Raw genomic sequence first — 25243 nt, 5'->3', positions numbered from 1 at the left:
TTTGAATTCCATTGAATTTCGGTCGGCTCTAGAATGGTTTTTGAGATTTTACAATTATTGCTTTGATTAATTAAATCACAAGAAGTACCTATTAAACTCGAACCATCCTTAAAGGATACATTTTATATCAAACCACTTTCTTTTCTTTGTTACGCAGTGCTCGTTTAAGGGGGAAGTCTACTGTGACAAGGGAAAAAACAGGCTTATTTTCCGGATTTTATTTCTAACAAAATATTGCTCGTACATAAAATCTATTTAAACTCTTATCTTTATTATATATTTAAGTTTTTGAAAAAAAAATTTTAAGTCAAAATATTCAAAATGGCCGCTGTGGCACTTCTGCAAGCGCAGGCCCGCTTTTCTTAGGTGCCTAAACGGTGTACATGAAATCTTACGTTTCGGTGATCTAAAACAAAAAAACAAAATATTGTTATCATATACATAGTATTGACTCTCGTCTGACGTAGGATTATGTCGATAAAAAATTTTGGCGTTGAAAAAAAAATTCTTGAAATTTTTTTCTTTTTTTTTGCCTAAAATTGATGTTACTATTGTTTATAACAATTTAACAAATAACGATATCAAAAAAATCCTATGTCAGACGAGAGACACTATTACAGAGAATATATAATTAAATTTTTAAGCTGATTCATTTATCAGAACTCGAGATATCGTGTACACCGTATACAAAAACTTAGTTTCGAGAAAAATGCGTTTAAAGTTTCAGTATAGCAGGTACGCGCTTTGGAGCGCTTCGGGAAAAGGTCGAAATTTCAACGAAGAAAAATTTAGCCAGCTGTAACACATATTGTACCTTATTTAAGAGGGTTCAAAGTATTTTTTAAGCTAATAAAAAAAAAATCGATTTTTTGAAAAATTCACAGTAGACTTCCCCCTTAATAGAAGAACCTCAACGGATGTGTGGTTTAGCAATCAAAAAGGTCTGCTTTTAATATCAACAAGAGCTTAAATGTGGTGGTGGTGGTAGTAGTTGTGGCTTAGCATGTTTTCAAAAGATAAGCGATGGCAAATTCATACTACATAAATTTGCTTTTTTTATTCCATTAAAAAATGTGTACTTGAAATTACGGAAACGAAATGAGAAAGAGCAAAAAGAAGTAAAAATTGAATAAATGAGCCATCAAATACTGTGTTTTGCATTATGTGCTTTTATTCCTTCAATTAATCTATGCACATTCATGTGTATAGCATAGTGTGCGTGTGCTGCATGTTATTTTGTATTTGTGTTGAAGGTCAACTACCATCGCGCCATACCAAAATAATAGATTTTATTGATTTTTTTAAACACATCTGAAATGTATGTATGCGCCAAGGTGTGATTTTTTTGTACCATTTCTGTTTGAACTAAGTCAGCTCATTTACGAAATTCAAGTTCAACAGCGCGAAACTTTGTGTGCTTTTAATGAAGCAAAAATTTTGCTGTCGATAAAATCATATTTTATTAGCACTCAACTGTTCAAGCAATAATAACGCGTAAAGTAAGGGACATTTTAGTTTGGCACATTCACATAATCCTTCCAGCGATATTATGGTTATAATGACCAGTTACTTCAGGGAGTGGTCTCGCAGAGTTCTGAAGTCCATTTTTCGAAGGGCAGAGCATTTGCATTGAAAATATCTTCTCAGAGAATTTAACTGTAAGCCTCAATCGCCGCTGAGCTGGTTGACAAGATTTGCAGCGTTCCCATGACAGTCGGTTCTACGTAACCGGAACGACCCGGCTTTATATCCGGCCAAGCACTGTCACTTCAGCAGCATTCCCCGTATACAGAGAGTGGCCAAATTATTATACTCAAACAAAAATTTCTGTACTTTTATTCGGTTTCTTAGCGTCCAATTTTTTTTAATATTTCGAACGCTGGACTGCAAAACATTTAGTAACTCAGTTATTTGACGCATATATTCACAATTTTAGCTTTTTTAGTTGGTGTGAGGTTAGCACACTTCCCCATCTCTACAAGGCAAAATTTTCAATTTATTTCTATAAAAACCTGTGTTATCAGATGTGTACGTAATGATTTAAAACTAAAAATATTATAACTACTACCCTATAACATACATATGTATGTTATCGCTAGATCTTTTTACATTATTTAAAAAAAATAGATTTGAGTATAATAATTTGGACACCCTCTGTATATGGTGATTGCTTATACTGCTACAATAACAACAAGATTTGCATCTTTCACGTCCTGTGGTTGTTGTTGCAACAATTTACGTTATTGCGCTTAATATAAAAGCCACACGTCTTTCTATTTCTTTGCCCGTCTGGAAGGTGGAAATCTGTTTTATCACGCATTCAAAGTATCTTAACTTCTGCCCAAAAACTTAGTTTTAACTCGATTTGCCCTCTTTTTTCAGGTTGTGCCCAGCTCCTTTCACCACTTTCGTCACTTTGCCCACATTTTTATAATTTGATTGTGGTTTTAATGGATTCTCATTTGAGTTTGTTATTATTATTATTACTAGATGTGAGAAAGGCTCATTAAAGAGGTAGCCGCAGTAAGGATGGTTGCAATTTTAAATTTTTTTTCTCAATTTATTTGGCCTTCAAATGATAAAATTTTTTAAAATTACTATCAACCGCCGATAATTGTTCATAGATGCTGATATTCCAAAACTAAAAAATGCATCACTTTTTTTTCTCTATTAACTCTACCTGTTTAATGTGCCTTGGATGTGAGGAATAAGTTGTTTTCCCAACACTTGCTGGCTCTTAAAAAACATTAAGCCTTAAACCCTTTTATACATATGTTCATCGCTGTATATGTGTATAAAAGGTGATCAGATTGGAGGTGCTTTTCCAATAGTGTTTCTTTTTGACAGACGAAAAACATAATTCGCTCAGTATTCATTGACATTTCATCATGAAAAGACTTACGCCTCAACAATATTTACAAATCGTACAATTGTATTACGAAAATCGAGGAGAAAAGTGATCATCGCGAGCTTAGGCCAACTTATGGTGCCCTTATGGGGCCCCATTTTTGGATAATGGCTACGTCAATAAGCAGATTGCCGTATTTGGGCTGAAGCTCAACTCGAAACCATTAAAGAAGTCATTAGCCATCCTTTGAAAACAACCGTTTGGTATACGGCTTATGGGTTGAAGGAATCATCGGCCCAAATTTCTTCAAAGACGAGGCTGGTGCCAATGTAACACTGAATGGCGAACGCGATCGCGCCATGATACACGTCTTTTTGATGCAGGAAATTGAGGCCCATAGCCCTATGCCTCCACAGCATTTGGTTCCAACCAGACGGCGCCTCTTGCCATATATACAGCCCGTGAAACAATGAATTTACTGCGTCTTCGTTTCGGTGAGCAATTTTTATCTCTTGTCTCTAAGCAGTGAAATGGCCATCAAGATCGTGTGATATCACATCTTTGTACTTTTATTTATGGTGGTATGTAAAATCTAAATGCTTTGTGGATAAACCAGCTTCGATTGAGGCATTGGAAGCCAACAATAGTAACGTTATTTACGGGGCAGTTGCGGATAACATTTGAAAGGGATTATCTTTAAAATAAATATCATGAATGGCTCACCACAAAAATAATCAAAATTGCCCAATCAATTTGATTTTCGTCTTTTTATTTCAATTTAAAACCCGATATCTCTAAATTGATCACCCTTTACATGTACGCTCACAATATTATTTTTACGAATATATTTGTTTACACTTTTAAGCTGACTTGTTATAGCTATTAATTTGTTTACTTTTTTTTCCAGGTAAATATTGATGTTGAAACAGTTCCTTGTTATACACTGTACGCACATACATACGCATGAATGTTGGTAAGTTCGAGATATGTAAATAATAGTAAATGCCCTGCAAAAAATATGGTTAGTCCGGGGTGACTCAAGGAATCAGTCGCCAAGCGTCATGCGATTGATGCGAAGTGATCCTTTTATATGGAATGAAATGTCCACTTTAGTGCGATAGTAGGATTAAGTAGTTTTCTGAACTTCTTAAGCTCAATTTCTTTAATTTTTTCTGTTGGAAGTGGGGAATTCCATGCAATCCTAAAGATTTTGCGGGACTTCGATTAATATTTATGACCATTTAGCGATTTGAAAGTCCCTCTGACTGGTGCGCTTTGTTAAAGTCGCTTAATTGGTTATCGCGCCAATCAGGATGAAGAAGAAGAAGAAGTAGTTTAGTTGCGCATATTGGCTGTGTTCGTAAATGCGACATGACTTGCAGCATAAGCATCAATGGCAACACTGCAAGTTTGACATTTGATACTTCTTATACAATTTTTGACAATTTGCAAATACGTTTGTTTGCATTTTTGAACGCGTATAATACTAAAATGGAAATTTTGCTGAATCTAACACTAGACGAAATTTGTGAGCAAAGAAAAGATAGATTTTCTTTAAATTTAAGAAAAAGAAGGCTATTGAAGTCAAAGAGAAAAATGTTTAGGGACAAATGTTTGTCTTTAAAAAGAAAAATACCTAAAAACAAATCGTTTATTAAAACAATAAAGTCGTTTCCCGAGGACATTTTCTATTCCCATTTCCGAATGAATTGGGCCACTTTTAAAGTAAGGTTTTATAAGTTTGATGAAAATTAATAATTTATAGTTTCACTTTAATAGTTTGCTGCTGGAGGAGTCATTGAGTGCCTTGTACCATAAAATTCGTCGAAGTCCTCAAAATACCTCCAGGATGTAGCTTCTCTACCGGAAGAATTATTTCTTTTCTTAATGCGCTTGTACGTTACCAAGAGATTTAAGCATTTTCTCTGCGCTGTGGTGCTGTCCAGTCTTATATTGGGATTTACATTTTTAACTTCGGTCACAACTTTCTTCCACAATACATTTTTTTTCCTTCTACCCGATTTAAACTCGTCCTCCATATTCAACCGTACTCTCAGCAATAACTGTGTCTCCGCATTACTGAGATTTTCTCTAAAAATTTAAAAATAATAATTTATACAATTATTATTAACATAATTTAACTAAATTTCAATACAAAAATTAAAATAAAACAGTTTTGCTTGCTTTTCATCAGACATCGTAGTTAAATGCAGTAAACAATTTTTTGATAGAAATTATGAGTGACAACTGATAGAATTGTTGTCTTTTTGAACGCTTGATTATTGCAGTGCTGCCATATTGGCATTTCTGAACGTTCTGTTTGTTATGCAATTGTAGTTTGCGCGTCATGTTGCATTTACGAACACAGCCATTATTGTATTATTATTTTACGTTATATTCAGCACACACACTTTTATATGATTTCATTCTTGATAGCAAAATTTTTTGCTAATAATAAATGACTAAGAATTTCAGCATCTTAGAAAATATCAAATTTTGAAATTTTTTAATTCTCCGACATTTATTGCCTTTCTCCTTTCAATGCTTCTCCTGCTTCGTCCGTTGCGCTTTCGACGGTATTGCACACAGAAATTTTTGTCTCAAAATTATCATTTTAACAGCTAAAATTTAGAAGCATCTATCAGCTGTGGACGTTGCAGTGTGTTCGAAATATGCAACAAAACCGAAAACATGCACAAATTAAAATTTTGCATTTCCGCATAGTTTTCATGCCATATTTGTTGTACTATTTTAATATATATGTATGTTGTTGTTGTTATTGTTGTAGATGTTTGCTGTATTTATGTGTTCGGCTAATTCCAGTGCATTATAGAGCTGTCGCAGTAGAAAAGAAATAAAGTCCAATTATAATAGATACTTTTCTTCTGAGCTAAGTGCTCATAAAACAAAACAGAGCAAAGCAAAGCAAAAATGTGTGCGCCAAAGGCGGCGCTTCTTTTAGTTTTTATTTTCCCAGTTGCGCTTACTGGCTGGCACTACTTCTGTATTTTCTTGGGGCTCTCTTGTGCTTGCCGCCAAAGCAAATTTGCTGTATGTGTTGTTGCAAGCACTAAGCGTTTTCGCGCGATGCTATTTTCATCATAGTGCGATCTTGGCCAGACTGTCACGTTTTTTTCTTGTATTCCTATGAAAGTTGAATTTCACATGTCTAGGAAAGCTTCATATTTTTTTGGTGTGAAATGTGTCCGACTTAATGTTGTTTTGTACGTTGTATTGTGCCAACTTCGTGACAACGTCAAAGTGCTGGCGTCTACGTTTCAACCCAATTTCTCAGCGACTGTAGTTGAAAAAAGGCCTAGCTTTTTTAATGAATTTTATAATATTCTCGGAAAGAATACAGGTGCTTTAACCTCGATTATATTTTCTTGAAATCAAATTAAACTTAAATTTTAAATTTGATTTCGCTATTCGTTAGATCGTTTATTGGCATGTGTGCCAAAGGTTATCATACTTACATACTTACATAAATACATTATGATAATACCCAGTTCTCATTTAAGTACAAATAAAAACAAAATATTTACAGTCCGGTTCACTTGAAACTTCCTGGTGATTGGCGCGATAACCGCTTACGCGATTTTGGCCGAGTTTAGCAAAGTCGCCAATGGTTTTTGTCTCGTGCTAACCGGCGCCAGTTGAAAATACCAAGTGAAGCCAAGCCCTGCTCTAACTGATCTATCCAATGCAGAGAAGGCCTTTTCTTCCTTGTTATCTTTCAAAGCTTTTTAGGAATCAACATAAGTTCACTATCAATTTGACGAATACTATTTTTGCTTATGTATGTGAGCTACAAATTTATGCCGCCTGCGTACGAAAATTTTTTGAATTTATTATGAATTTTTTCACGGCAGAAATACACCCGGTAGTTTGTTAATACCTAGCGAGGAGTGACCGCTATGAAAAAACCTTTCTATCAATTGATGTTTCATGCCCGACACCGTTAAATAGCTGGGCATAACCTTAGATACTAAACTCAAATAGAACGAACATGATATGTCCACATATGTTAAAGTACTGCTATAGAAACCAATATGAGCGTATAGAATCCAACTATGGGGTTGCCCAAGAACCAGCAATACTTTGCAAATACAACGGTTTCAAAACAACGTGGTTATTCTTGTTGTTGTAGCAGCATAAGTCTTGGGATAACTGCTGGAGTGACAGTCCTTGGCCGGATATAAATCCGGGTCGCTCCGGCAGCGTAGAACCGACTATCGTAGGAACGTTCAAAACAAAGTCTTGAGATGTGATGTTAACGCCCCTTGGTATGTACGCAGTAGCGATCTCGAACGTGATATTGGTATTGAGCCAATTGCTGCGTTAATCCAAAAATATGCCATATCGCACATGAAGAGGCTCTCTCTCTCTCACCATGTTAATAGCTCTCACCGACCGGAATGAGTGGAAAGAAAGACTGAAGCATAAAGAGCCGCATCAACTCTCGCAGCAGCCAACTTCTCTGCAAGGAGTGGGCAGAGCATCATGACTCATTTGTATAACGCAAAACCCAAAACAAATTGTTCGTTAGTTGCTTATATTAACTAGTTACAATGAAAAAAAAAAATAATAAGAAAAAAATTTCAATTAAAAAATATATGTATAGAAATAATAATAATAACAACAAAAAAAAAAAAAAAAAAAAATATATAGAAAAAAAAAATAAAAAAAAAAAAAAAATATAATTATAAATAAATAAAAAGGCGTAAATAAAAATATAAATAAAAAATAAATACTAAAAAGGGTAATAAAAATATAAATAAAAAATAAATACTAAAAAGGTAATAAAAATATAAATAAAAAATAAATACTAAAAAGGTAATAAAAATATAAATAAATAAATAAAAATAAATAAATAAATAAATAAAATAAATAAATAAATAAAATAAATAAATAAATAAAATAAAAACAAAAAAAACATGAATAAAAAAAAAGAAATAAAAAAAAACATAAATAAATAAAAAGTTAAAAAAAAATTAAAAAAAAAAAATATAAATATCTATATAATAAATATAATTAAATATAAAAAATATATAATATACAAAATGCCCACAGTAAGTTTGATTCAGGTGAGCTTCGAGCCGAAGGTAATCATGAGCAAACTCATTCAGCTACCGAAATCTATGATATCTTCATATTTTTGACATCTGTTTTGATGTAATAAAGTCTTAATAAAATGCACTTATGACAACGTTTATTTTTGGAATATCAAAATTTTCAAATGGATTATCGTTCGACAGCCCCTAAAACTTGAAGCTCTCGATAGTGTCTGTATGGTACATCCGTTTCTGACTCTGAAACCAAAATATCGTTTTGGGCGTAGGTTTTGAAAAATTATTAATTCTACCAATTGTTTTTTTTTTACGTGAAAATACTTTTTCGATATAGTTCGACTGGTTTCGGTAGTTATAAAAAATAAAACTAGTCCAATTTGCAATTAATAATGAACAAAATTCAATGAGAACCACAAAGTTTTACGAAACTGTTTTTAAACATTTTTGAAACCTTTTTTACTTGTACTCGCATATCCCCAAACTAAAAGATTTGTATCAGCTCGCCAGAATTCAATAGCTTGATCTGTAGTTTGTTCCTGTAATTTTGACTTTCATTTCATTTTTCGTTTACGATTCTACGATTGTTTTAACAAGCTTTTTTGCTGCTCAATTTTCATTGCAAAACTTTTACTAACAAGCGCGGCAAAAATGTTTGTTGATGGCGCCATCAACGCAGCCAACCTCCGCCATTTATTATTGCACAAACTGCAAACCCACTACTCGTTGCCTGTTTCTTTGCGTCATCTTACCCAGGCATTGTGGCACAACAACATAGGCATATACAAATGGATGCATGTATGTATGTTTAACAAATGTTTTGTGAATTGGCTGGCTGGCACTGTTCGACATCCCACTGCTGTTGGTCTGGTAGTTGGTTTATGACTCATGACCACAAACTTAACTTGTTCGTATGTAGCAACAATAACATACATACATAAGTGTGAATATACTAACTTGATTTAGGAGTTGGCGTATGTTGTTGATGTACATATATACACATTTATTCATGCGTTTGCGAATTTTCAAAAAACACAAGCCGTTTTACTCAAATGACTGTTAAATTTTATGCCTTTCATTATTTTATCTCATTTCTTGTGATTTTGACTGTTTTTCAAGTGCTTTATAACGAAGAAATATTGTAAATAAATATAAATAATTTGATTGTACTTAGACTTGATATAAATTCTGTGACAAATTTTACAATGCATACGGCGAGGACAAATTCGCAAAAAAAAGTTCCGTTATTTTTGCTTTTGTTCGTATGCATTGTCTACTCGTAAATTATACTCAGTCTCGTGGAACTCTAACGAAAATCACACTCCAGCATTACAAAAGTGTGGTAAAAGAGATTTACGAATTGTTGAAAAAACTTAATATTTCAAGATTTGTTTACCGCACGATCCATCGTTTTTTCCAAACGTCTGAAGTGACAGACAGAAAAAGAAGTGGTGGTCATCACGAGTTTAGAACCAGTGCAGCCATAAAAGCCGTTAGAGAAAGAATTCGCAGAAATCCTCTTAGAAAGCAGAAAATCATGTCCAGGGAAATGTGTTGACCAGATCCATGTCAAGACTAATTAGAGATGATCTCCACATGAAAGTCTTGCGTAGCTCAACTGGTCATCTTTTGCAACGCACTTGACGAAAAGGGTGGCACGGTGGCATGCGGTCAACGGCCATGAAAATACTCTTTTCACAGATGAGAAAATTTTCACTGATGAAGAACTTTTTAATAAGCAAAGGATCAAAATCTATGCTAAAGCTTCTAACAACGCGAAAATTGTTGTTCCAAGAGCTCAGCGTTGCCGCCATCCAGCCTCCGTAATGGTTTGGTGGGGTGTATATTCTAAAGGCGTTACACCTCTTCATTTCTGCGAAGTAAGTGAGTGTAAGGTTAAAAGTATAGGAAGAAGAATTCTTAAAAGGCGTGGTGAAGCAGTTGAGCTGTACTCTCTTGAATGGAGAGCGTTGGATCTTCCAGCAAGATTCCGCTCCAGGACATAAGACAAAAACCACCCAATATTTCTGGGTGCATAGCCGCAGCAGATTGACCGTCTGGAAGTCCAGATCTGCATCCATTAGACTACAGTTTGTAGTCAGATTTGGAAAACATGGCGTGTCGCAGATCTCACAAAAATTTGGAGAGTCTCAAAGAATCTTTAATTCAACCAGCGGTGTGTGCTGCAATAGCTGAATGTCCTAAACGTTTGAAGGTTTTGTAAAAGCAAATGGTGACCATTTCGAATGAAAATTAAAAATTGTTTGTTTTCTTTGATATTTCCATGATTAAATAAAACTAACTTCGTTACAAAAAAGTATTGTAATTTCATATCTATAACGGACTTAACTTGTAACAGAACTTATGGCAGAACTAATTAGATTATCATTTCCATACCCGCACGCACTTTATGCTCAAGGGTATTACAATTTTGTTCCTTACGCGATTGTGTGCAAAAGATACAGTTGTACCTTTCTTCTGGCTGAAAGTGGCCAATAAGTCTTAACCTTCTCCGCGTCCTAGCGCTGCATTCAAAGAGAAGGTGCATAACCAGGTAGATAATTTCATTTAGTATGTGTGGATTATGAACGACGACTGCGTTGCGGTTGTGTTAACCGCCTTATGCTGCTTATGAAGTTTATCAGATTTTTATGTCAAGGCCTGGCATAGCAACAGGCGTATCAAAGAAGTAAGAGTCAGAATGCCTAAATCTTAGCGCCGCGGGAGCAGGACAGCTAAGGAGAAGGTGGGGATATGATTTCACCTCATCCTCCATATATCCGACGCAAGAAGGACTCGAGGTAATTCTAAGTCTCACAGCATGCTCACCTCGCGGATAGTGTTCTATGAGAACACCCACAAAATTCGAGAGCTGCGATTTTGTCAACCTCAGAACATCCCTCGAACGCCTCCAAAATCCGCACGTGGTTAGAAGAAGGATTTCGCGAGATTACAAGTTTGTGTACTTACCCAGCGCTCGCTGAGTTGGCGCAAAGCCCATCTTTCCAGGAGCAGACTGGAGGTGGTTAAGGGGATCATAATTCCTTCACGGAGAAATCACCTCACAGGTCCCTTGTCCGCCCAACCCATCCGCCTCACAGTTTCGCGCAATGTCGCTATGAACAGGAACTCAGATGAGCCTAATGTCCAAGAATGCGGGTGCAATCGAAAATGAGGTCAGTCATTCTCTGACCAGTTCCCGAATGCACCATCATTGGCCGGGGACCCTAATTGCTTACTGGCTATCGGAGTAAATATTTACTTACTTGTCAGTTAATACGCATGTGAGTAGCCAATCAGCTGGTTTTCTGATTACGGCTACCCCTGCTTGGCACACGCTACACTGGCTCGGTAACCTGAATTTTAGTCTGATGGGAGCTAAGCGCTTTGACTAATTTCAAATAAAAATATAGTTAATTCTTAGCAAAAGCCACATGAAAAAAATGTTCCGACTTTGCACGAAATTCTGAAACATATTTCCAACTTTTTTATCAGAAGCTTTAGAAATTATTTGAGTGTGCAATTTCATCTTTATAGTATATTAGCCCATAAAATTTTAGCGCAATCAAGTGGAAGGTTTGATAAAATGCCTCAAAAATCGCTTTGATTTTGAATAATTTTTTTTTAGTTGGTGGTATTGTGCATTTTCTTCCCTATAAAATATATTTTAAACAAAAAACATTGAACAAAATAAACACGTTTCATATTGCAATCGAACTTATCAAGCACAACATTTGTAAATCACGTTTTTCTTCACCTCCAATTCAATTAAAATTTCGTTTTCCATTTATGCCTCATACAAAGTTTAAATCGGCGGATCGTCCAAGGATCGATTCTCATTATGAACATAAAATAGGTATTAAATTACAGAACATAGAAAACCTCTTAAAAATTCCATTCCCTGCGAATTGCTCCTGGTCTCTTTGCCATTGATATAACCAAAATGGATGAAATAGTTTATTTAGTTATTTGCAGCAAAATATTACTCTTATACTCTATAATACTTTTTGGACTTTGGAAATATACCATACATAAATATTTTATTTTTATTTTTTATCATTATAATTTTTTTTTCGTCATGGCTGATGAGTTCAATGATCTGGCTTCCGGTTTCATTGTTGTTGCTCTTATTTTTGGCGTCGCAGTTGCAGCTCTTGGTTCAACTGAATAAATGCCATTTCGAATGCCGTTTAAAATTGAAATTGACGCGCATATACGCCGTTCTTTGTTTTGTTCCTGCAACAACAACGTCATCCATATACATATGTACATACTATATGCATATATGCACAGCTACAAAAGCGGTAGCATTAGACTCATAAATAATTCAACACCTTTGAGGGGCTTGAAATGCAAAACAAAAAAAAAAAAAAAATAGCAAATTTAAACTTAAGATGAATTTTATTCAAATTTATTACAATTCGAACAGCAGCAAATAGTTTTAGCAAAAACAATTTGGTTCTCATTGTCCTTTTTCGAAAATGCATTTTGCACTACTTAAATTGTAGGTATGCGAATTACCAGCGAAAATAGCGAATGAATGTAAATAAAATGCATCGCGATATGCTTTGAAGGGAGGGATGGTAGTTGGAAACAGCTTTTGACCTAGTTCGGGCATATGGCCACTTTTGAGTGCGTGAGTACTTGGAGGGAGGCGTTTGTGTTGAGAAACTAAACTACGCAGTTCTGTTATGCACCTCCATGGAACGGTTGAGGGAAATTTACCAGTTTATGTTCTTCTGAAAAGTGATTAATTTCTTATTACCAACAAGTTTCCCATTTAAATAATGCAATTTCTAAAGAGCTAAACAGTAGTTCACACAAATACAATAACAAATAATAGTTACCGATACAAATACTCGTACATATAACTCAAACATTTCCTTAATCGAGTGTTGCCGATTTAAACTAATCATCAAATATTATATTAAATTTTAGCTCAATTATCTTTTGAAAATTTACACAAAATTAATAACAAAATAAATTAAAAAAGTGAAGAAAAATTAATAAAATAAAACCTAAAAATATTAGAAAAATAAATTAAATTTAAGCGCTTGGTTTAATGTGAAATACACCGTTGCTTTCTTTGAATTTGCACAGTTATCTTTGCATACTGTAAAGTTACAGTTAAACTACAGTTATTTAACAACAACGAACAAAGGCTTTCTAGTAAATAGTGTGACAATTTCAGCTTTGCGTAAATACTTTTGACAATGGGTGTATGTGGATAGCTTCCCGAAACCCATACCTTTTCTTTTTTCGCTTTTTCATATAAGACATCCACATAGTAGAAAAAGTCTGCGTTCACCTATGCAAATATTCTTTGCATTAGAAAAAGTTCAAAACAATAAATATTTCAGAAATTTTTTTTAATGAGTTTTATTTAGTTCACTTAAACGTAACTATCACACATATTTCGCTACCAATAACTAAATCAAATTTAAAATGAGATCACATAAAATTAAAAAGGCCATTCAAACTAAACGGAAAAAGTTTGCGTTCACTTCAGTAATAATAAAATAAAAGGCTTAAGATCACAGAAATGTTTTAAAATTAATAGCTAGTTGGATATCCACGCCTTTTTATGACTTCTAGAAGGCGTCTTTTCATTGATCCAACTCGTTTGGCTGTTATTTCTGGACTTATGGCTTCCCATTCCTCTTTAAGCGCGTTCTTAAGCATTTCCTTGCTAGTTATTGTACGCTCTCGTATTTTTTTTTCTAGAACGTCGCATAAGTGCTCAATGGGGTTAAGGTCAGGTGATTGTGGGGGTGTGCGAAGTTGTTGTGGAACATTATACAACAACCACAACCTAACAATCTTTGCTGTGTGTTTCGGGTCGTTGTCCTGTTGGAAAACAAATCTTTCACCGAGTCCCAGTTTGATTGCACTTTCTCTCAAATTCGTTTTTAAAATATCGAGATAATCATGTCTGTTCATTATCGACTCAATAAACTGTATATTTCCAACGCCCGAACTAGCCATACACCCCCATATCATGGCACCTCCTCCCCCATGCTTTACCGTAGGTACCAGATTTTGATTTCCAAGTGCCGTTCCGTTTTTCCTCCAAATAATTTTACGACCTTTTATCCCGAAAATGCAAAACTTGCTCTCATCTGAAAAAATCACACTATTCCAAAACACAGGTGGCTTGTTTACGTATTCCTTGGCGAAAGCCATCCGCTTAAGTCGATTTACTCGCGATATGAAGGGTTTTTTTCGGGCCACTCTGCCGTGAAATCCGATTCTTTTTAGAATTTTTCTTACTGTATCTGGATGTACTTTCTTTTGGTATTTTACTTCTATGTCTTTTGAAATTTGGCTTGCTGTTACTCGTGAATTAGACTTCACAAGACTAGTTATGTTGCGTTCTTCTCTTTCAGTCAGTTTTTTGGACGCCCAGAACGAGGCTTAGACTCCAAACAATTCGTTTGCTTGAAGTTGTTTATCACTTTTTGGACCGAGAAGTATTGCCTCCCAACAATTTTCGCGATTTCACGATAGCTCTTACTATTTTGCCACAAACTTACAATGATTTTCCTTTCACCAATATCTATTTCTTTTCGCCTTTGGTCCATAGTAACAAAAAATGTATTTCTAATATCAATTTTTCCCTCTTTAGATTTGTTCTTAACCGCGTCAACTACATGAATGATTTAAAATTAAATTTAACGTAATTGCCATGCAAATAATCGTCACTATTCGAAATGAACGCACACTTTTTCTGCTCAGCCTATTTAAGTAACTGTAATACAATCCCGTTATCTGAACACGACGCAGCTCAAACTCCAAAAAAGTTTATTCATAGCCTCTACGAATAATTTTCTTTGAAATAAGTGAAAAGAAATAACTGAGAGTTTTAAGATAAACACGTTAAATTATTTTAGTACTTTATAACACTGGGTGAACGCAGACTTTTTCTACCATGTGTAGGTCCTCCTACAGCTTAATAACTCAATACCATTTTGATTAAAAAGTTAGTGAAAGGTAAAACAAAAATATAAAAAAAAATATAAAAAAAAATAAAAAGAAAAAAATTAAAAAAAAAAAAATAAAATTAAAAAAAAAATAAAAAAAAAAATAAAAAAATTAAAAAATAATAATAATAATAATATCTCTGTATCCAAGGCGGCCGCCGTAGCCATGGGTTGGTGCGTGATTACCATTCGGAATTCACAGAGAGGTCGTTGGTTCGAATCTCGGTGAAAGCAAAATTAATAAAAACATTTTTCTAATAGCGGTCGCCCCTCGGCAGGCAATGGCACACCTCCGAGTGTATTTCTGCCATGAAAACGCTCCTCAAAAAAATATCTGCCGTTCGGAGTCGGCTTGAAACTGTAGGTCCCTCCATTTGTGGAACATCATCAAGACGCACACAACAAATAGGAGGAGGAGCTCGGCCAAACACCTAACAGAAGTGTATGCGCCAATTATTTATTTATTTTTTTTATATCCAAGTTTATTCCTCAAAAGTGATGTTATTGCCTTCAAAGCACGCCCCATCATCTGCAACGCACTTATGCCAGCGTCTGATCCAGCTCTCGAAACATTTCTAGAATTCCATATACTTAGTCATCAGAGCCATCTTCGATTTTCTTATTACTTTATTTTGGCTGCCAAAACGCGTTTCTCGTAGTGGTTTTTTTGACTCGATCAAACAGAAAAAATCGTAGGGAGCCATATCAGGCGAATTTTCGATGGTATTCGTGTCGTTCTTGGTAAAAAATTCATGGATAATGATTACTTTATGCGACGGTGGGACGTTGCTGGCGGAGTTGTTTTCTCACACACCTTTCTTTTTTGGCGAATTGCTTTGCGTTAACGTCTCAAACCACCCAAATAATAGTCCTTATTAACTATCTGACCTTCCGGTTGTTGTTATTGGTGTTGTTGTAACAGCATAAGCACTCCCCGTTCATGTATGGGAGTGACAGTCCTTAGCCGGATATAAATCCGGATCGTTCCGGTAACGTAGAACCGACTGTCGTGAGAACGCTGACCTTCTGGTAAAAATTTGTGATGTACAATACCGTTGTAATTTAATAATCCATAAAAACCGTGAGCTTTCTTTTTGTATCTGAAAACGATCTGTTTTTTTTTTTTTGCTTCGTTCATTCGGAGCTCATCACTCACACGCCTGATGTCTGCGTGTTTTACTCATAAACCCACATCTCATCTTCAGTAAAGATGCGTTTGATGAATGCTGCATCGGATTCTGCCTTGGAAATCATGTATCTGGCGACATCAGCGCGGTCTTTGTTTTTTTGCCTGAAATTCATGCCCCCTGACAGCTCGCTGAAAGTTAATTTCCGGTTATTGATCAATTCTTCGTCCACTTTATTGATGTCTTCATCAGCTTTCGATATCGACGGCTTGACACTAAATTAGATTAGATTCTTAATGAGGTTTTCACTTCGACCTCATGGTCTTTTGTGCCCTCTACTCATCACAGTACCTCATCCTGTTCCAGTTACCTTATTAAACTCAGGATGGAACTGGATTGGATTTATACGGTGCCTTTCTTCTGGCTGCAATTGGACAAGATGTTTCAACCTTCTCCGCGCTACGGCGCTGCATTTCAGAAGAAGGTGCATTGGAGTCTCCTGAGATTGGTCGCAGAATCGAGAGTCCGTAGATCAAATCATGATCAAATGACACTACAGCTTAACACTACATGCCATTCCTAAACGTCTGTTTTCTTTAGAGTGTCATTACCAGTGTCATTACCAACGTTGAATCAATTTAAACGTAACAACAAATTCAAATCAATTTTTACAATTAAAAAAAGAAAAAACAAATTACTCAAGATGGTGTATTTTCTACAAATATCAGCAATGGCGATAAAATTTGGTAGGACAGTTAATGCAGATGTGGCAATCTAACAAAAAACAGAACTGAACTCAGTTGAGTTCTGGCGGTTATTTCGAGAACTTGCTCACGGTGGTACATCTACAGCAAAATCAGTAATACGAAAGAAAATTTCATTACAAAAACTGTATTCTTCCGTATTCGAACAAAACATTGGCATTGCAGTTGCCACTTTTTAAAAGACCTGGGCTGTTTAGACATAGTCATTTCTTGTTGTTGTTGTTACAGCAATACTAAACCTTGTCTAGTGTAGTCTAAATGCCCGGTCGTCTTCGTCTAGCTGATCTAACGGTAGGCCCAGGAAACTTTCTGTTTCGAAAGGTTGTGTTCAGATATAGTCTCGTCTGATTCGATTTGGCATGGGTTGGTATATGCTGTAAGATTTGAGAAATCTTACTACCTTGGCATCACAATGGTCCTCTGAGGTCACCGAGTAAACGCTGTTAGAGCAGCCCGTCTAACTCTTCGAGTCCTCGTTCGTTATTAGTGCAGCTCTGCAGCCAATTAATATGTGGCTGGAGATCATTTTGATTGAAGTTCTTAACAAATCAATTTACTCAAATACACGACTACAATACCATGGGATGTATTCAATAAAAATTATAATTATGTCAACAAACAAGTTCCGGCGGCATACAATCGTTACAAACACAAATTTAACTGATAAAGCAACAAAGTAATTGCAAGTACAATACGACAATCACTGAAGTGATGTCTGCAATAAACTTGTGTAGCAACAAATATTTAGGTATGAATAGAGTGGAACCTGTTTTACAGCTGATTGTAGGCGCATTTTCTCTTTTGTGGCATGCAACACGAGACGATATCTTTGTGATGATATTGCAGAAATGAAATGAATCCTTCATTGCAAACATTTTTCGCTTCACTCTGCTCTTTCGCCACACTCGTCGTGAATCGTGTCTTGCAGTCGTTGTCGCTGTCGCTGCTACTGCTGATATTGTTGTTTATTTGTTGCTGCGACTAACAATCGTTGTTGCTTGCAATACCGTTTGGCTGAATTATTGTGGTTGTTTTCGCTCTGTAGTTGTTTTTGTTGTTCCCGCTTTGGCTGCATGCAATTGTGCACGTTTGTATTTGTATCGCCTTAGCAACACCGCTCGTACATTTCATTTGATATCATCAACGATAGCGGACAACACGAAATAACAGCAATAATAACAAATGTGATGGAAGGCATGAGAAAAAAGTGTGCAACTACCGACCGGCCATCACCAGTACAACTACAATCACATGCAAAACCAGAAAATATCGTCGCACAGACCATCAACCGCAACCAGATAAGAAAGTTTTATAGCTGCATTTATCCATCTAACAGCAACTTAAATCAATTCAACAACTCAGCTTCACTCGCCTCGAATGCAACTGCTACGCTCTTATTGCAAATAGTGCATTTATATATGTGCACAGGGTGTTCCATCTATACGTGAACTGTGAGAACTTTGAGTAATTTAATGAAAAATTCATGAACTTCGATTGCCTTCGGTTACATTTTTTTTTAAATAATACGAGCGCGGTTGAAGTGCAGTCAAAATGCAGGAAAATATTTTTCATAATATTTTGTATCATTTCTGGAGCCATGGCGTCGCTTTATTTTTGTTATAACATAAACAGGCATAAACATTCCTCGTAAATGTTTGATGAATGATGCTGGAATGATAATTCTTTGGCGGATACAAATTGTGGTCGTTCCGGTAATGTAGAGCCGACTGTCGTGGAAACGAATATTCAATATCGATCTTCAGAGAGTTGAGTTTCGAGGTAGTATATTACTGTACAACTTTTCCTTTAAGTAGCTGCACAGGAAAAAGTCCGGCACTGTTAAATCGGCGAGTCAAATAGAAATTGTTATTTTTGAAGTCTTAAGCAAATTCCTTGTCTGCTGTGCCTCTTAGAATGTTGCGCCGTAATGGTGGATCCAATAATCTTTCAACTGATTTACCAAACAGTGGCTTTAGCATCATTCAGAGGTTGTGTTTATGCACGATTCGAGGATTTTCAGTGCCCAAAACCTACAATATTGTTTAATCACCCCTCCGCTGTGAGTGAAACGTGCCTTATCACGCATGATGGGTCGATTTCAAAGACTTGTGCATTTTGCACAAATAAAGCTTATTTCTGCCAAATTCCAACCGATGCGGCTTAACCAGAGGCAAAAAAAGTTGAATCAATTGCACTTTATAGAGAAAATTTTCAAGTCTTTCTTCATAATTCTCCATAAAGTGGTTTGCGGGATATAGAATTGCGACAAATGATGGCGAAACGAGGTCCAGGTGCTTTCCCAAATATCTTCGGGAAGAGTTTTCATGTTCTCTAAACTCTGCGATGTATGCGGGGCGGGGTTGGGACACAGTTAAAACATTCTTGCAAAACACAAATTGTCGATGGGGAGGCCAGAAGGCATGTAAAATTAGCAGAACGTTATGGCCCTCCTACAACCTCAAACAAACGTCAACAATGATAAACATGAAACGACGGGACGCCTGAATACTCACGGCAGTCATAACTAGCTGTTGGTCTATCGGCGAATAAGCAGCAGAAATGGGTATCCCTTGCAACACACACTGCCACACTTACAAATAACCGGAGAAAAAGGAAACGATTTTCCATTCCTCTGTGAATGGCCTGCCTTTTGGAAGAAAATAATGTCAACGCTTGGCAAATCACAATTCGAGAGTCTCGAACAACTGTCTGCCTTTGAAGTCAACAGCCTAATAAAGTTCTGAACTCTCATAGCTTTGATATAGTCATTCTGAAAATAACCGTTAAACAAATTGGTAGCGTGGATGTGGCAACAAAATGGTACGGAAGCGCTTGTTGGATTCTGGATGAATCACCACTTCAACCAACCAACAAACCAAACCGTATGTGCCAAATATAGATGAAACACCCTGTATGTTTGCTGCTGCTAGCCTCGCTCTGTTTGATTGTTGTAATGTGAGTTGGCAGCAGATATTTCTTTCTTTTTTGTTTTTTGTTTATGCTTATTGGATTTTGAGATTTTAATATCGATTCAAATATAAACTGAAATTTTTTTTAAAACTGATTGTCAGCTGAATTTTTAGTAAACAAATCTAAATAAATAAAAGGCAGTCAGTTTGAATTCTGCTCTTCTCATTAGGTCATTAGGTATACATACAATATTAATCCGACCGCGACTGACAGACGGACGAATACTTTTGAAATTAATTCTTGCGTCTAAATCTAAACATCGAGGCATGAAAATGAACGAAAGTTGTGGATCGAATTAATGCGACGGTGCTTGTTTTGCTGTATTTTACGGTATTGGAAATGCATCCAACATGAAGAACTAGCGGCATGAGGTCTCAGCCACGATTTTTTCTCAATCTGTTGTCCTGTAAAGAATCCATATGTAGATTGTGGAATAGTAGTTAAGCTACTAACGGAACACGGACTTATAGCATCTCACGCGTGAAAACTACCGATCACCGGTGCTTTTGCAGATCTTCACTTAACTTTTATTGTACTGGTTGCTTCTCATGATTGAGTAATACGGGGATTGATTGAAAAGTAATGAGCCTTATTTTTTTTAAGCAGTTTTATTAAACCTTTTGGTTTATACAACTAAAATTCTTCAAAATAGGACCCTTGAGCGTCAATACAACACTGGTAGCGTTCCTTCCACTACAGGAATCATTTTTTAAACTCATCCGCCGGAATCGCGTTCAATTCGGCTGTCACAGTTTTTTGGATCGCCTCGATGGAGTCGAAACGCCTCCCCTTCAGCTTTCTTTTCAGGCGCGGGAACAAGAAGAAGTCCGGAGTGGACTGGTCTGGGCTGTAGGGAGGGTGGGGAGGCACCAGAACCCCCATCTTGGCCAATGCAGAGGTGTGTCGTCGAAGGCCTTCTAGATCGCTGTTCGTCTTCGACGTCCTTCCGGCCTTCCTTGAACGACTTGTGCCACCGTTTTACCTGGGCACTGGACAGAGATTGGTCCCCGTAAGCCTCCTTGAGTAGCCCAATGGTTTCGGTACTCGTTCTGTTTAGCTTTACGCAAAATTTGATCGATAACGTTGCTCCAACGATCGCTGCATTTTCGCCACTGTAAAATCCTAACACACTTTTAAAACAGCTTTCACGCGCGGAGCGATGTTGACTGCGCCGCTGTTGCCAGCGAACTGGGACCGGTTTCTAGTGGAAGGGGAAGGTCCAACGATCATTTTCCCCCACCGGTTGATCGCTTGGCAGACGCTCCGCGCGGTAAGGCTCATTACTTTTCAATCAAACCCTGTATTGCGGGTTAGAGAATCAAAAACGTACCAAAACTTGAGAAACACTACTTTGCGCGTAGGATCTAACTCAGGTCAATAGCTCTCAGATCTATCCTATCCCTCACACAAGTTTCTTCGAGGACGTTCTCTGCTGACTAACAAATTCTATTGCATGTTTTTCTTTTTCGTTTCGGGCTCAAATATTCAGTGGACACATTTTGACTTTTCTTAATACGAATTCTTAATCCACCAAAATATATGGAATAAAGCGGGTTTGACTAAAATTTGGAAAGCCTGGTTTCTGTTTGCACTTTTTGCATAATTATCTTTTGCGTAGACTTCAGATGACTACAGGACTTCCAAGTTTATTTGCAGTCGGAGCTGAGAAGTTTATTTTTTTCGAATGATCGATCCAACCTTCCGTTTCTAAAGGGGAACTGTACAAATTAGTTCTCCCGAAAGCGCAGAAAATATGGAGCTCTATTTCTTCATGTGCTATTTCGAAAACCCTTAGGCCCCAGTACCATATACGAAGGACTCAGAAAGTCCTTTGAACTCCTCCCCATTCAATTTCCAAACTCGTAGCTGTGTTTACCGGTCACCGGACGATCGGCACACACGTGGAAAAGCTAGGGTTACCGTTTAAACCCCATTGCAGAAGCTGTGGGGACCTTTCAGAGAAGAAGACTGTTGAGCACTTTCTCTGTAAATGTCCGGGTGTTTCAGCTAGACGGCTAAGGTCACTGTGTGATCCTTTCTTCGACAGCCTGGGGCAGTGCGCCAACCTAAATCCCATCAATCTTCTCCATTATATCAACAGCTCTGGCTGACTGCAGATATCTGCCTGTTGGAGGTCTCATAATGGTATCAAAACAGCTACTTGAAAAGTGCCAGACTGGCACTTCAATCATTTCACCTACCTACCAACCAACCGTCAACACATGGACTGAGTTACCTCTGATGGATATGCCCGTTAGTCGGTGTGGGGTTAACATATATCTCCTACAATCCATTGTCAAAATGTAAAAAAAAGAAAAAAAAAGAGAAAAAAAGGCAAATTTGTCACTACGGTTAAATGAGCGCCCTATGGTAAAACTCTATACGTCAGCTGTTTTTTAATTGTCCAAACTAGAACTAAAAAAATGCCGAAATTAAGTGAAAAACAGAAACTTCTTAAATCGTTTGAAATTACAGCGCTGAATGATATTGATTGCAGAATTTGTGAAACGAAGGTATAAATTTGTATTAAATGATATTTAATTTGACTTGTTTAAACTTAGATTTTCCTATAGAAAAGAAAATAAGATAAAATATTGGAGGAGCTGTTGATTGTCCAAATAGTGTACTTAAATGTAAAACGAAGTTCTATGGGAACTAAGAGATAGCGATTTAAAAAGCTCACACGTGCAATTTGGAAAACCTTCGATTTTATTTTGAATTTACTACAGAAAGATTAACTTATGAACTAACCTCGATCATGCAAATTGTATTGTATCTCTATCTATTTTATACCCCAACAAGGTTAACATTTCGTTTCCCAACTTGAGGATTCTGTGTACGATATTGGCGAGCCCCTAACGAGTGCTCCAACTAATAAAGGAGAAATCTGTGAAATGCTAAATTATTCAAACAAATTTGTATAGAGTTCAATTGCGTATTGAGTTTTTGTAAATAACAATTTTAAATTAAATTCAATTTCATTATATGTAGTCATGTGTTTATGTGTACATATGTATTTATAATATACGATTATAAGAAAATAATACATTTTGTGAGAAAAACACATTTTGGCAACTTATGGTTAATTTATTATACTTAAAAGAAAAAAAAATTGTCTGGAGTGATCATTTGTTTTCTCATTTTTAATTATTACAATTCATTTAGACTGCTTGTGAGAATATTATTCACACTTTTTAATCAACACTTCACTTAAACACGTTTTACATACATCTCCGCTCTCCAGTAGTCCTGCTCCCATCTCATTTTTCCACTTGAGTGCTGACGAAAAACTTAATAATGCGATCATAAAATTATTGCGCAGTTGGTTTCCCGAAATATTTTGCAAAATGTGTAAAAAGCTTAAAGTGAAAAATTTAAAAATAGTACCTCAAATTGTTCTGGATTAGCCTTTCTATTGTTCAAGACAGTCGAAAGTAAATCTTTAGTTTGCTGTTCTGTCTACCAAAAAGTGCCATTAATCCGTGATTGATTTTTCCTTAAAAAATAGATATACCATATGTACACAAATGCTTCATTGCTTAGTATAACAAAATAATAGCATAGAATTGTAATATTGAAAATAAATGTACTTACACGTCAGCCATATTATATTAAAAACCAAAAGACCGCGACTTTGGCTGAAAGTGATTAGCGACATAAAGGTAGTAGTCCGGTGTAACGACCGAAATTTCGATGTTTTTTCATGAATCTTTTTTAAAAAGAAAATAAAATGCGATCGTTTTAAAGTTTTTACATGTTTTTATTGGTGTTTTGAAGTATATAAAAAAAAACTTTTTAAAGTTAATTTTATATTAATTTGTTTAAAATTTTTGACGTCAAAGTGGAGTCATTAAAAAAAAGATGAGTTGGTTCGGGGAAACACACAGCCTTCCAAAGTCATCTGAAATAAAAGATTCAAAGAGATTATTATTCTGTAGACTTTATTTTAGGTCCCGAACCTAAAATATACATAAAAAAAAAAAAAATGGTGGACTTGTGAAAAAAGTTCTCAAAATCTAATTATTTTTCTTCATAAATTTTTTAAATTAAATAGTTTATTATTAAAAAATTAAATGTTTTAAAGTTCCGTGATCTAGATATTTGTGTCTAGAATAACGGGTTAAATTTTTAGCCAAATCGATTGAATAGTTTTGTGTCAGTGATTTCCCGAAATTTCGAAAACATGGTTTTGAGAAAAACGCGTTTAAAGTTTCGACAACAGCTGCTGCTCTGCTGGTGTGTCACACGCTTTCATACACACTACGGCGCGCTCTCTTATTTTAGCTATAACTTTAAAAATAATTAAAATTTCTGTCTGAAATTTTTATAGTATATTTTTAAGATGTTTTTCTTCCGGAAAATGTAAAAAAAAAATCGATTTTTTGAACCCGTCACACCGGGCTACTACCTACATAAACGCCATTAAAGACTCTCGCGTGGTTGCTATTTTGTCGCAAAACAAATTTCATATAAAAACTGACGGATGATTTGCGGCATTGCCATTTAGCGAAGTTTGCAAAAAAATACCATAAGTATGCGACTTTAAATGAGTACCACTACTAATATTATATATTATATATAGTAGGGCGGGTCGATTTAAAAATTGCTCATTGCTCTGTAAAAGTCGTATTCTAGGGATCAAAATAAGAAACTTTGCCGAAGGAACCATACCTCTAAAACGAATTCTGATGTCCCCCAATTTGGGTCGAACGAAAAATCCCACTTTGACCCATTTAGAGTGCTCCAATCGAGTCCAAATGTATGACCGACCCCCACTAACTTTGGACGGCCGATCCACCCATGCCAGTGGCACACCTCCTGGAACCCTCCTGGGGGTTTCCCCATACAATCATTTCAAAATATCACCATTTTTGGCCTTTACATGAGAAAAGAAACTAAAAAGTTGGACCCAAATTGGGGGACATCAGAATTCGTTTTAGAGGTATGGTTCCATCGGCAAGGTTTCTTATTTTGATCCCTAGAATATGATTTTCACAGAGCAATGGGCGATTTTTTTGCCTCCCCACAAATCGACCCGGCCTAAGGTATATATTACAATATATATACCTAAGTAGGTCTTTTTACATTCTTCCGTTTTTGTTTTATAGGTTTTTTGATGTTTTTCCTTAATTTTCTTTCGCCAAACATAATGAAATACTTTGTTAGAAATTTTACTAAATCGCTTGAAATTTCCTTCTTGAAAGCTTTGGTGTTGATTTTCTTTACTCAGCTGCTATCTTTATATGTTTACCTAAATACATATTTACCAAGTAGACGTATACAGACAAATAAATATATACAAACATACATACATACACACACACACGATGTACGCCTTCAACAACGCACAAGGTAATCAAATAATGTATGATATCGATATCATTGCAGTAGATAAAATTTATTTTATATACGTATGTGTGTGTGCATGTGTAATATGTAAAATTAACTTGGTCACAATGTTGGTAAATTTTTCACCTCTACATTT

The 25243-nt window shown here is 35.9% G+C and overlaps 1 protein-coding gene across 2 annotated transcripts in view; it reads left to right on the top strand.

Moving 5' to 3' along the window:
• LOC128861271 (G-box-binding factor-like) overlaps positions 1 to 25243 on the top strand; it is a 139521-nt gene that overhangs the window by 69624 nt on the left and 44654 nt on the right. The window contains exon 3 of one of the 2 annotated variants that reach the window (XR_008454357.1): positions 3756 to 3821. Coding sequence is in view for 1 of the 2 variants with exons in the window: in XM_054099273.1 (XP_053955248.1) it covers positions 3756 to 3766 (11 nt within the window). In the remaining variant the exon portion in view is untranslated. Of the gene's footprint in view, positions 1 to 3755; positions 7474 to 25243 lie in introns of those variants that run through there. The other variant, XM_054099273.1, reaches the window with a different exon arrangement.

Source organism: Anastrepha ludens, chromosome 4 (genome assembly GCF_028408465.1).
Source record: "Anastrepha ludens isolate Willacy chromosome 4, idAnaLude1.1, whole genome shotgun sequence".
Classification (NCBI taxonomy): Eukaryota; Metazoa; Arthropoda; class Insecta; order Diptera; family Tephritidae; genus Anastrepha; species Anastrepha ludens.
Note: the sequence above shows the minus strand (reverse complement) of the source record. Positions and strands in the feature narration are given on the sequence as shown.